This window comes from Brassica napus, chromosome C1 (assembly GCF_020379485.1).
Source record: "Brassica napus cultivar Da-Ae chromosome C1, Da-Ae, whole genome shotgun sequence".
NCBI classification, from domain to species: Eukaryota; Viridiplantae; Streptophyta; class Magnoliopsida; order Brassicales; family Brassicaceae; genus Brassica; species Brassica napus.
The window spans coordinates 45692421-45703751 of NC_063444.1; the positions used below are offsets into that span (position 1 = coordinate 45692421).

Genomic DNA, 11331 nt, shown 5'->3' on the forward strand with positions numbered 1-11331 from the left:
AGCGGGCTATTAACTATATTGGGCCCAGAAAATAATGGGCTCATCGTCGGTTATTAACTGAATTTGGACCCAACTTTGTAGTTGTTCATTTACCTTAGCCATTAAGAACGTCTGATGTATCATTGATGCAATGCTTTTTAGTGAAAACAAGAGGATTGTTGTACAGCTTTTAACACACATATAAACAAGTCAATCCTTCGATTATAATTTACCTTTTGTGAAATAAATTAGCAAAGAGTAAAGAGATTTATCAAAGCGTTTAGCATACTTTGAAATGTACTTTGTCCAGCGAATGGTTCGCTTAATAATGGGATTAATGTTTATATTTTTAAAAAACGAAGTACTTAAGCATTGAAGGAGACAGAAAGGTGGGGGAGAGGGGCAAAAAGTATTGATAGGCTTAGTTGGAAAAAGACTCCATAAAGTTCAAAATCATTAGTTAATGTATTATTGTAAGAAGCTTGAATCTATAAGATTACATGCTTCGTTACATGTCTCATCATGACTTGCTTTAAGATTAATCCCACTTTATGCCTTTTGCAAGATCGAAGGTGGAGTATAGTACTTGTCACCATAAAGCTAGGACTAAAATACTAATGAGTAATGACAATAGCTGATAAAGCAAGCAAAAATCGTCTTGAACGTAGATAACCCAACATGTATATTACTTGACCATACAAAAAGGAAGAGACTCGGGAAGGGTTTTGAATTGAGTTCCAACACCGACGACATGAATACAATGTTTTTTTTTAAAGAAACATGCATAAAATGTTACGTATTTTATGTTAAATGGCTCGGAAAAAAACTTGGGGGGGGGGGACTGGGGGAGGGTGGCGCATAATAAGTATTTAAGAAAAATAATAAATATGAAACTGCAACAAAAACAAATTGTATTGAAATTATAATTCAGACATGCAACGTTTAGTTTTGACTTTTGAATACTAGTAATTGACACTTAACTACGAAAAATAAATGATTTAGATACATAACGTGGGAGAGAACAGAATTTGGTCCCAAAAACAGAGATCATTGTGACTTTGTGAGGTGTTTTACTTATAACAGATAGGTCATATTAATATGGGAGCTAATATAGGTGTAGCTATATAAGAACAAAGATACAGTGGAAAACATTGAAAAGGAACGACAAAGCAACAAAAATACAAAATATAAAACAAAGAGAAAACAGTGATCTTTCACGTGGCAATGGTAAAAAATTAATAATATTTTCAGTATCCGATCTGATCATTCATTGCTGTAATTTTTTTGTCTAATCGAATAAGTTTTGTTTTAGTAAAAAAAAAAGAGAGAGAAAGGGATAAAATGGTAGAGTAGTAAAAAAAAAGATCTTCTCCGCGGCGACTTCGGTCGTCTCGAGCTCGAACTCGCCAAGGTCGAGATGCCCGGACTCATGGCTTGCCGTACCGAGTTCGGCCCATCTCAGCCCTTCAAAGGCGATAGAATCACCGGATCTCTCCACATGACCATCCAAACCGACGTCCTCATCGAGACCCTAACCGCCCTCGGCGCTGAAGTCAGATGGTGCTCCTGCAACATCGTCTACAGAAGAAGCCTCCTCCGATTGTCGTGATTCGCTCAAGTAAAAGGAGAAAGCAGCGGAGAGAGGAAGAGGGTCGGACCATAACCCTAATTCCCAAAATCACGAGTCGATTCGAGGGTCTGGTGGCGATGGGTCGTCGAGGTCGGTTTCGGTTGCGGAGAGTGTCGTGTTTGGTAAAGAGAAGGACTTTAACGGTGGAATGAACAGAGAGCTCGATGGCAGTGAAAGCGTGGTTTCGTTAGTGCCTTGTCGAAGCTCTGGATTGGAGCCATCATCCAAGGTGGTTTCCTCGCTTGGAGGGACGACGCGCTCGCGTGGAGGCCGTGGCGTGAGAAGATCGGATTGCATGTTCGAGTTGTGGTTCCGGGAGATGGAGGCTACCACAGATCCGTTGTCGCCGGCTTTTCTCCGGGGGGTGGAGGCTCCTTCAGCTCCGCCGACGCCGGTTCAAGTTCCCGGGAAGGGAGTCTTCCTTAGATTTACCTTCGCCGGTTTGGTGACGGAGTGCGGATGCTTTCATAGATCCGCGCTGCCGATGAGAAACCCGAAGCTTTTGGGTTAAGGTTACTATTGTTCGTTTAGTGCGAAACTAGAAGTGGTTACTGTCTAGGTGGTTCTGGGTCAGGGCGGAGGAGTTCTCGGTTTGATGATGAAGCTCTCTGCTGAGGTGAAGTTGGTCAAGTCAACAATTAGGTGGTTATCGATACGCACGTCTAGGGTTTTAAGCGGTTCAAAGGCGGAGATGATCTCGTGTTTCGATTGATCTCTTCCGCGTGTTGACAGTGCGGGTAGTGGTTGGAAGTTTGGTTGTGTCGGGGGATATCTCGATGGTTTGAGAAAGACCTCCGACATGATGTAAAAGCAAGGAAAATAGTCTCCGGGGTGTGAAGGTGGTCCTGTGCCTTAAGCCGCCGGCAAGTGGTTTCCTATTTCCTTTTCTATGTATTTTTTAAGGCTTCTATCTTAGTTTCTTGCGTTTAAGTCAAGTTGGGTTCAGGTTTGTTGGATGAGTTTCTCGTCGTAGGATGATGGAAGGTATCCGGAGTAAAGGTTGTTGCTTGAGCGAAGCCTCCTCCTTGGTCCTCGTATTGAATTCTGGCGGATGAGATCTCGGTATCGATTGATTCTCTCTGACATTAGGCGGTCCTGGGAGGTTTGGCGTTCGTGGTGAAAAAGGTGAGGAGTCTATGGGCTCCGGTGAAGCGTAGTGAATCGATAGGCGATTCTAAGGTGGTTGTTGAGTTGGTGCGGTTCGCGTGAAGGCGGCCGACATCACCCTTTCTCTCTTGGGCCGGTGTAGCCTTGTCGGCTTACGGTTTCGTTTGTTTTGTTTGGTTGCCCGTTTAGTGTTGTGGGCTTTTGTATTTGGGCTTCGGCCATTGGGCTTGGCCCGTAACTTTTAATAAAATAATAACTTGACGGAAAAAAAAAGAAAGGGATAAAATGGTGTTGGTAACAAATTCAACAGTGTAGTTAATTCTCGCCCGTTGCTCCACTCGCTCCTGTGACGGAGATGAGAGTCTGACAGATATACATATACATACACACTCGTTCATTTTTTTTTGGGTTTTGCGTACTATTTGAATTATGACTGATAAAAATAGTAATCTCCAGTTCTTGACTATTATCATGTCAAAACATTCCCCAAAGCGACTGTCTTGAATTATATTTAAAATTTGTAATTGAGAAAATTGACAATAGGAAAAAGTTTTTTCAGATACACCATGTTTACTCTACTAATACGATGTAAACCATCTAGAGTATAAAAATGTTTATAGAACTACACCAAATTTATGTTAACACATACCACATATACGAAGTAAATAAATATATGGTGGTATCACAATTGGATTAAATTGATTTTAATCAAAGTTACGAAGCCAATCCGTAATATATTAAAGTTAGCTCTTAATTAAAAATCCGACCCGATCCAAATTCCTTATCCACCTGTATCAACTTACCTCTCTAGTTTCAATCCTCAATTTCAAAAATTAGGGTTCATATCAGAAAAAAATGATTAGGAAGAAACATAGGTGATAGATTGAGAGAAAGAAAAGGGGAAACATATTACGGCTTGACGTGAACGTGTATAAATATAACTCGGCTTTTGCAAGTAAGACCTCTGATACGATGCATAGGGTTTACTTCAGGAAGAAGAAACAGAGAGAGTTACGCGGAGGAGAAACAGAGGAAGTCAACGTGACGGGTTGACTGGCGGGAAAGAGTAGAAGCAAAGACTCGGAGTGGGACAGAGGCTTTGCTTCACAAGTTTAAAATATTTTTTCTTTATATTCGAAATAAGGAGTCATTTGTATGGCATGCTTAAAGTTTTTGTGAAGTCGCTATGAGACTTTCCCCTAAGATCGTCATGAGATCTTAGGCTTCTTTACCTAAACGTGAGTTGATCGAACGTTGTAATCGTATTCATCGTTGAGTTCTGAGTATTTTGAGTACCAATTTTACAAATTGTGAGTAAGAGTGATTGGAGATGAGAGAGATCATATCTACGAACTTAACAAATTGGTGCGTTGTGACGTGGCGAGCTTACCGACTTTCATGGAGGATTCAGGAGTGATTTCGTCAGAGTATGACGAGACTGTGGCTGAGTTTTCACACGACTTGATGTTTTTGAAGGCGGAGTGGAGACGTGTTACGAAGGATGCTGAGACGGTGAATCATCGCTTACTGGAGATAGATCAGACGTTGGGAGCTTACGAGAAGAGCTTCTATTAGGTGGATCGGCGTTTTGATCAGATCACCCAGATTCTGACGCGAATGGAGTCGAATCAGGTGTCGTCGAAGGCTCAAGGGAAGGCAGTTGCGATGTCTCCGGATATTCCTTCACCGATCGGTCATTCGTCTTGCGGAGTTGATCATTCGCGCCCAAGTGGTTCACAAATTCCACCTTCTTTTTGTGAATCTCGAGAAAACTTGCTAAAAAATATCGACATGCCATCTTTCGACGGACTAGTCCTTTTGGGTGGATCGCGAGAGTGGAGAAATACTTTCGCTTTGGGAACTTTCATGGATTGGAACGCTTACAACTCATTTCTTTGAGCTTGGAGGGTCATGTCTTGAATTGGTTTAATGGCGAGATGGAGAACGATCCGTTCATTGATTGGATGCAGTTCAAGCAGAGGTTGGTTGCTCGTTTTAGGCAATGTATTGAGGATGAGCCGGGGAAGAGGTGGTTTTCGTTGAAACAAACTGGAGTATTGCTGATTATGTCAAAGAGTTTGAGGAGTTGTGTTCTATTGTTACTGGAGTGGATGAACGCAACCTTACCCATGTGTTCTTTAATGGATTGAAGCCATAGATGAGGGAGGTGATTAAGATGAAAGAACCGGTGGGGTTGACTCAGCATATAGCTGCCATGATTGGCATGGAAGATAGTGTCTTTTGTAAGTCTATGAGTGAAGCTGGCTCATCGGACAGTCGTGGTAAGAAGTCAGGAGGATCACAGTACAGTATAGGCCAGAGCAAACCACAGAACACTGGTGATCGTGTGTTTACTCGTACGGGTTCAGGACATCCAAGGCAGCGTTACACTGACGCTGAACTGGATGCGATGCGCCGTGATCGTATATGCTTTAAGTGCAAGGGTCCTTACTCGAAGACACATGAATGTCCCAATAAGGAGTTGCAGGTGTGAACGGTTATCAATAGCTATGAAGTGGAGGTTTTGGATGACAATTGGTTGGAATGGGAGGAGATAGCGAATGCTCCGGAGAAGCAGATGATGGTGTTGTCAATGAATGCGTTTTTGGGAGTGGATACACCTACTACAACCAAACTGAGTGGCCATGTGGGTGATTTGGATGTTACCATCATGATTGACAGTGGAGCCACTCATAACTTTATCGCTCCTCATGTCATCACTTCAGCGAAGCTATCGTTACTTTATGGATGTCGTTTTCAAGTGTTGATAGGTACTGGTGTGGTGGTTGATTCGTTGGGGTTGTGTCGTCAGGTTGCATTCTCGGTTCAAGATGCATCTTTTACCACTGATTTTGTGTCTCTCGAGTTGGGAGGAGCAGACATGATCTTGGGAGTACAGTGGTTGAGGACATTGGGGAAATGTTTGGTGGATTGGGAGCGGCATGAGTTCCCGTTCTTTCATAGGGGGCAGAAGGTCACTTTACGAGGAGATCCTACGTTACACTCCAAGGGGTGTGGAGCTCAAGCAATGTCGTGTTCTGCTTTGTCTACAGTTATTGAGGGGGAACTGTGTACGTAACAGGTTCAGTCCGAGGTGACGCACCCACCTTTACAAGCGTTGTTGGATCAGTTTCAACGTGTCTTTGAGGTTCATGTGGGGTTACCTCCGGTACGTGGCCGCGAGCACATGATTATCTTGCAGCATGGGGTTACTTATGTTTCGGTGCGGCCCTATCAGTATCCTCAAGCAAGTAAAGCAGCGATGGATGTCCTGGTTCAAGAGATGCTACAATCAGGCATAATTTGTCTAAGCTGCATTCCCTTCTCAAGCCCTGTCTTGCTGGTTCGGAAGAAGGATAATACGAGCCGTTTTTGTGTTGATTATAGGGCCTTAAATCGAGTCACAATGGCTGATAAGTACCTGATTGTGATGATCGACCAACTCTTGGACGAGTTACATGGGCTGCTGTGTTCTCCAAACTCGATCTATGTTCTGGCTATCATCAGATACGAATGAAGGAGGGAGACATTGAGAAGACAGCGTTCCGCACTAGTGATGGGCATTATGAATTTTTGGTGATGTCATTCGGTTTGATGAATGCCCCTGCCACGTTTCAAGCTCTGATGAATGATGTTTTCAGACCATACTTGCGACGTTTTCTGGTGGTATTCTTTAATGAAATTTTGGTCTATAGCTCGTCGATGGAGGAACACTTGGAGCATTTGCGATTGGTGCTGACCTTGTTTGCTGAGTAGAAGTTCTTTGCGAATCTAAAAAAATGCTCGTTTGGTCAGCAACAAATTGATTACTTAGGGCACATCATCTCATCTAAAGGGGTTGCTACGGACCCTGCTAAGACCAAAGCAATGACGAAATTGCTTACCCCTCGCTCTGTCAAGCAATTACGAGGTTTCTTGGGGCTTACGGGATACTACCGTCGCTTGTTCAGAGTTACGGGTCTATTGCTAAGCATTTGACGGAACTTTTGCGCAAGGAGCTGTTTTTGTGGTCAGAGTATGCGCAGGCCGCCTTTGACAGGTTGAAGATTGCTATGACTCAAGCGCCGGTGCTGGTTCTCCCTGATTTTAATGAAGTTTTTGTGGTAGAAACAAATGCTTCCGGGTTTGGTTTGGGTGCGGTCCTGATGCAGAAGAAGCGACCTGTGGCTTACTTTAGCTATGGCCTTACACCTCGAGAACAGTTGAAGTCAATTTATGAACAGGAGCTTATGGCCATTGTGATGGCAGTCTTGAAGTGGAAACATTACTTGATGGGCAAGCGTTTCGTTGTTCATACTGATCAGAAAAGCCTAAAGTTCTTATTATAGCAGCGAGAAGTTTCTCTTGAGTATCAACGTTGGTTGTCGAGATTGCTTGGGTTTCAGTTTGATATCGTTAACAAGTCGGGCATCGACAACAAGGCGGCTGACGGTCTTTCGCGCCAAATGCAATCCAATGAGGAAAAGGATAGTAGCTTCCTCCTATCTTTGAGTGTTCCAAATGTGACTCAGTTGCAAGACATTTATGAAGAAATTGAGCATTGTGATTACATTCAGACGCTTAAACGACAGTTGATAGCTGGTGAGATTGTGAAGAAAGGGTTCACCGTAGTTGATGGGTGTGTTTGGTATAAGAAACGCTTGTGTATTCCTCATACATCACGGTTCATCCCTCTGTTGCTCCAGAAGTTTCATGATGGACTGAGCGGAGGACATTCTAGAGTCTTTAAAACACTGAAGCGTATTCAGTCTTGTTTTCACTAGAAAGATTGCAGTCGACTGTGAAGCAATATGTCGCGCAGTGTGGAGTTTTCCAGACCCACAAGACATCCACTCAATCACATGCGGGCTTATTGCAGCCACTTCATATTCCGACGCGTTTTTGGCAAGACTTGAGTATGGAGTTTATTGAAGGGTTCCCTGCTTCGAAAGGCATCAACATGATTTTCGTGGTAGTGGATCGCCTCAGCAAGTATGCGCATTTCTTCGGGTTGCGCCATCCTTTCTCGGCTGCGGACGTTGCAGCCCTCTTCGTCTCAGAAGTGGTGAAGCTGCATTGTTTTCCTTCTTCCATTGTTTCGGATAGGGACAAGATCTTCTTGAGCACGTTTTGGAAGGATTGTTTCAAACTGGCGGGTACTAAGTTGAAGTATAGTACCATGTTTCATCCTCAAACGGATGGACAAACCGAGGTGATCAACCGATCTCTGGAGACCTATCTCCGTTGTTTTGCTTCTTCACACCCGAAGAAATGGGGATCATATCTGAGCTGGGCGGAATATTGGTATAACACCTTTTAAGGTGGTGTATGGTCGTGACCCGCCTGCGCTGGTGGCGTTTGAAGATGGCTCTACGGCGAACTTTGAATTGGAGCAGTCACTTCGTGAACGAGACTTGATGTTGAAGGAGCTGACGATGTTCTTGTCGCGAGTGCATGAAGTGATGAAGACTTCGGCTGATAAACACCGCCGGGATGTGCAGTTTGCGGTTGGGGAGAAGGTTTTCCTGAAGTTACGTCTGTATAGACAGCAGTCAGTGGTTCGGAGGTTAAGTCATAAACTGTCTGCTCGTTTCTATGGACCGTTTGAAGTGTTGGAGAAGATCGGCAAGGTTGCGTACCGTTTGAAGCTTCCTGACGGTTGTAAGATACACCCGGTGTTCCACGTGTCGCAGTTGAAACCAGCGTTGGGCTCTTCATTTCAGGCTACTTCACTTCCTTCATCTTTTGGGTTGTCGGGGGAGCTGATGGTCGAGCCTGAACAAGTGTTGGATACGTGTAATACTGATGATGGGCGTCTGGAGGTGCTAGTGAAATGGACGGGTCTTACGGATCATGAGCATTCTTGTGTCTCAGGCTAGGAATTAAAGAAGCAATTTCCGGAATTTCAGCTTGAGGACAAGCTGAGTTTGATTGGGTGGGGTACTGATACGATGCAGAGGGTTAACTTCAGGAAGAAGAAACATAGAGAGTTATGAGGAGGAGAAACAGAGGAAGTCAACGTGACAGGTTGACTGGCGGGAAAGAGTAGAAGCAAAGACTCGGAGTTGGACAGAGGCTTTGCTTCGCAACTTTAAAATATATTTTTCTTTATATTCGAAATAAGGAGTCATTTGTATGGCATGCTTAAAGTTGTTGTGAAGTCGCTATGAGACTTTCCCCTAATATCGTCATGAGATCTTAGGCTTCTTTAGCTAAACGTGAGTTGATCGAACGTTGTAATCATATTCATCGTTGAGTTCTGAGTATTTTGAGTACCGATTTTACAAATTGTGAGTAAGAGTGATTGGAGAGGAGAGAGATCATATCTACGAACTTAACAACCTCACAAAGACAAAAGCTCTTGAGACGCGAAAACATAGATAGAAGAAACGCATACCTCAAAAGCGCAATACACAAAAAGTACATTTTTCAGTTTTCTCCTATAAATCAAACACAATATATTGTCTCAAAAGCTCGAGATCTGCACCGAATTAGTGGAGACTGCCGTCTTTTTTGTAGCCAATGTGGCTGAATCAGTAGAAGAAGCCAGTGGCGGAGGGAGTAAAGGAGGCAACTGCCCCATATAAAATACTGAAATAATTATTTTTTTCATTGAATATTAAGATATTATATGGTTTTTGTAGTAAAATTTTATTTTACTGCCCCTATTAAATTAAGTTCAATTTATATAAATTTTATAGTGAATATTAAGATATTATATGGTTTTTGAAAGTTTTGTCTTGCTCCGCCACTGGAAGAAGCTTTCCGTAAGTCTCCCCCGGCACTTCCGGCAGATCATGATAGTCGCCGCAACAGTTATGCCGAGGTTGCCATTCCTCTTGTTGGATTCATGTGATGAGCTTTTTCTTGAGTTTTGGAATCGTTTAAGTTAGTAGCTCTCGTGCCATCTGGTGTTTTGGAAGTTGTTGATTTGTGTGTATATATAAGTATAACCAAATGAATCATGAAGAGTTCTGAAGAGTTACAGATGAATCAAATCGTCAATGTTCATAAAATTTTCAAATATTTCTAACCTACTAAGCACAACTTAAATTTCAGTTGCAGTAACAATACTTCGTGTATTAATTTGTAACTTTAATATTGACAATTTTTGAAAAAAAAACTCCATCCATTGCAAGTAAAGAATAAAAAAAATAATTTAAATCTCAACTCCTTCCTTTTTTCTCAATATGTCACCTATGTTTTCTCCTAATCGACTTTTTCTGGTATGAACCCTGATTCTTGTAACTGAGAACCGTAACAAAAGATGTAAGTTGACACGGGTGGGTAAAGGATTTGGGTCGGTTCGGATTTTTTAATTTGGAGTTAACTTTAATATATTACAGATTGGCCTCTTTAATATTGATTAAAATCAATTTAACCAAATTATGATGTTGACATTATATATTTATTTATTTTATATATGTGGTATATATTAACATAAACTTGGTGTATAGACACATTTTTATACTCTGGATAGTTTTGATCGTGTTAAAGTAAACATGACGTAGTTGAGAAATTTTTTACTTGACAATAAGGCATACCCGATTAGTTTTTTTTCCTTTGCAATTTGGTTTCCTTTTTCTTTTCGTGGGTGCAAAATCAGACAGCCAGAATCATTCAACAACGCACGTGTCAATCTCTGATCAGGGCGTTTATATTTTGCACGGCTTCATAGCTCTATTTCCCCTATAAAAATAAAACCTAAAAGAACAATCAGTTTTATTCTTTGCTGGATATCTTACTTTAAAAGGAACGGATATAATGATATTATATATATATATATATATATATATATATACCATATCTTATTATATAAAACCTGGTTTTTCAAAATTGCTAATTAATATAATAGCTACATGTGTCAATAATTTTTTAAGATTTCGACATGTGTCAAAAATATGATCTATTTTCTTAGGATTTAAAAGAGATTTAGAAAATAAAAGTTATTATTCCAAAAATATCTTTTTACGATTCTTTTTAAGATTTTGGAAAAGAACAATTACTATTACATAGTCTTTTACAATTATATATTGTTAAAATTATTGGATAGTAATTTTTATTTTTTTAAATCCTAAACAAGTAAATAATTGTAAAAGGTTATTTGAAACAATTTTTTTGTTAAAAAATATAATTTTCGTTTTTAAAGATAATAAAGAAATAAAATTGTAAAAGAAAATTATTTACTAAAAAAACATCTAAAAAAACAAATTATAAAATCCTACAAATACAAGATATTATTTAATAAAAAATCAAAAAGTAAAACTAACTATAAAATAAGTAATATTTCTTATTTAAAAGCCTAAACAAAAGAAAATTGTAAATGTATTACTATTATATTGCTATTACATAGTCTTTTACAATTATATATTGTTATAATGATTGGATAGTAATTTTTATTTTTTAAACCCTAAACAAGTAGATAATTGTAAAAAGTTATTTGAAAGTAATTATTTGTTTAAAAAATAGAAATTTTGTTTTTAAAGATAATAAAGAAAGAAAATTGTAAAAGAATAATATCAACTAAAACAAATCTAGAAAAAACGAATTATAAAATCCTACAAGTGCAATAAATTATTTAATAAAAATCATAAAGTAAAACTAACTATAAAATATGTAGTATTTATTTTTGTAAA

At 40.2% G+C, this 11331-nt stretch overlaps 1 protein-coding gene across 1 annotated transcript; it reads left to right on the forward strand.

Moving 5' to 3' along the window:
* Positions 1-9153: 9153 nt before the first annotated feature.
* On the forward strand, positions 9154-10319 carry LOC106374140 (the record flags this gene model as incomplete). The annotated part of the gene is made up of 2 exons (XM_013814231.2): positions 9154-9244; positions 9457-10319. Coding segments are annotated over 2 exons (186 nt in total), but the record flags the coding sequence as incomplete, so codon positions are not given.
* Between the last annotated feature and the right edge of the window lie 1012 nt (positions 10320-11331).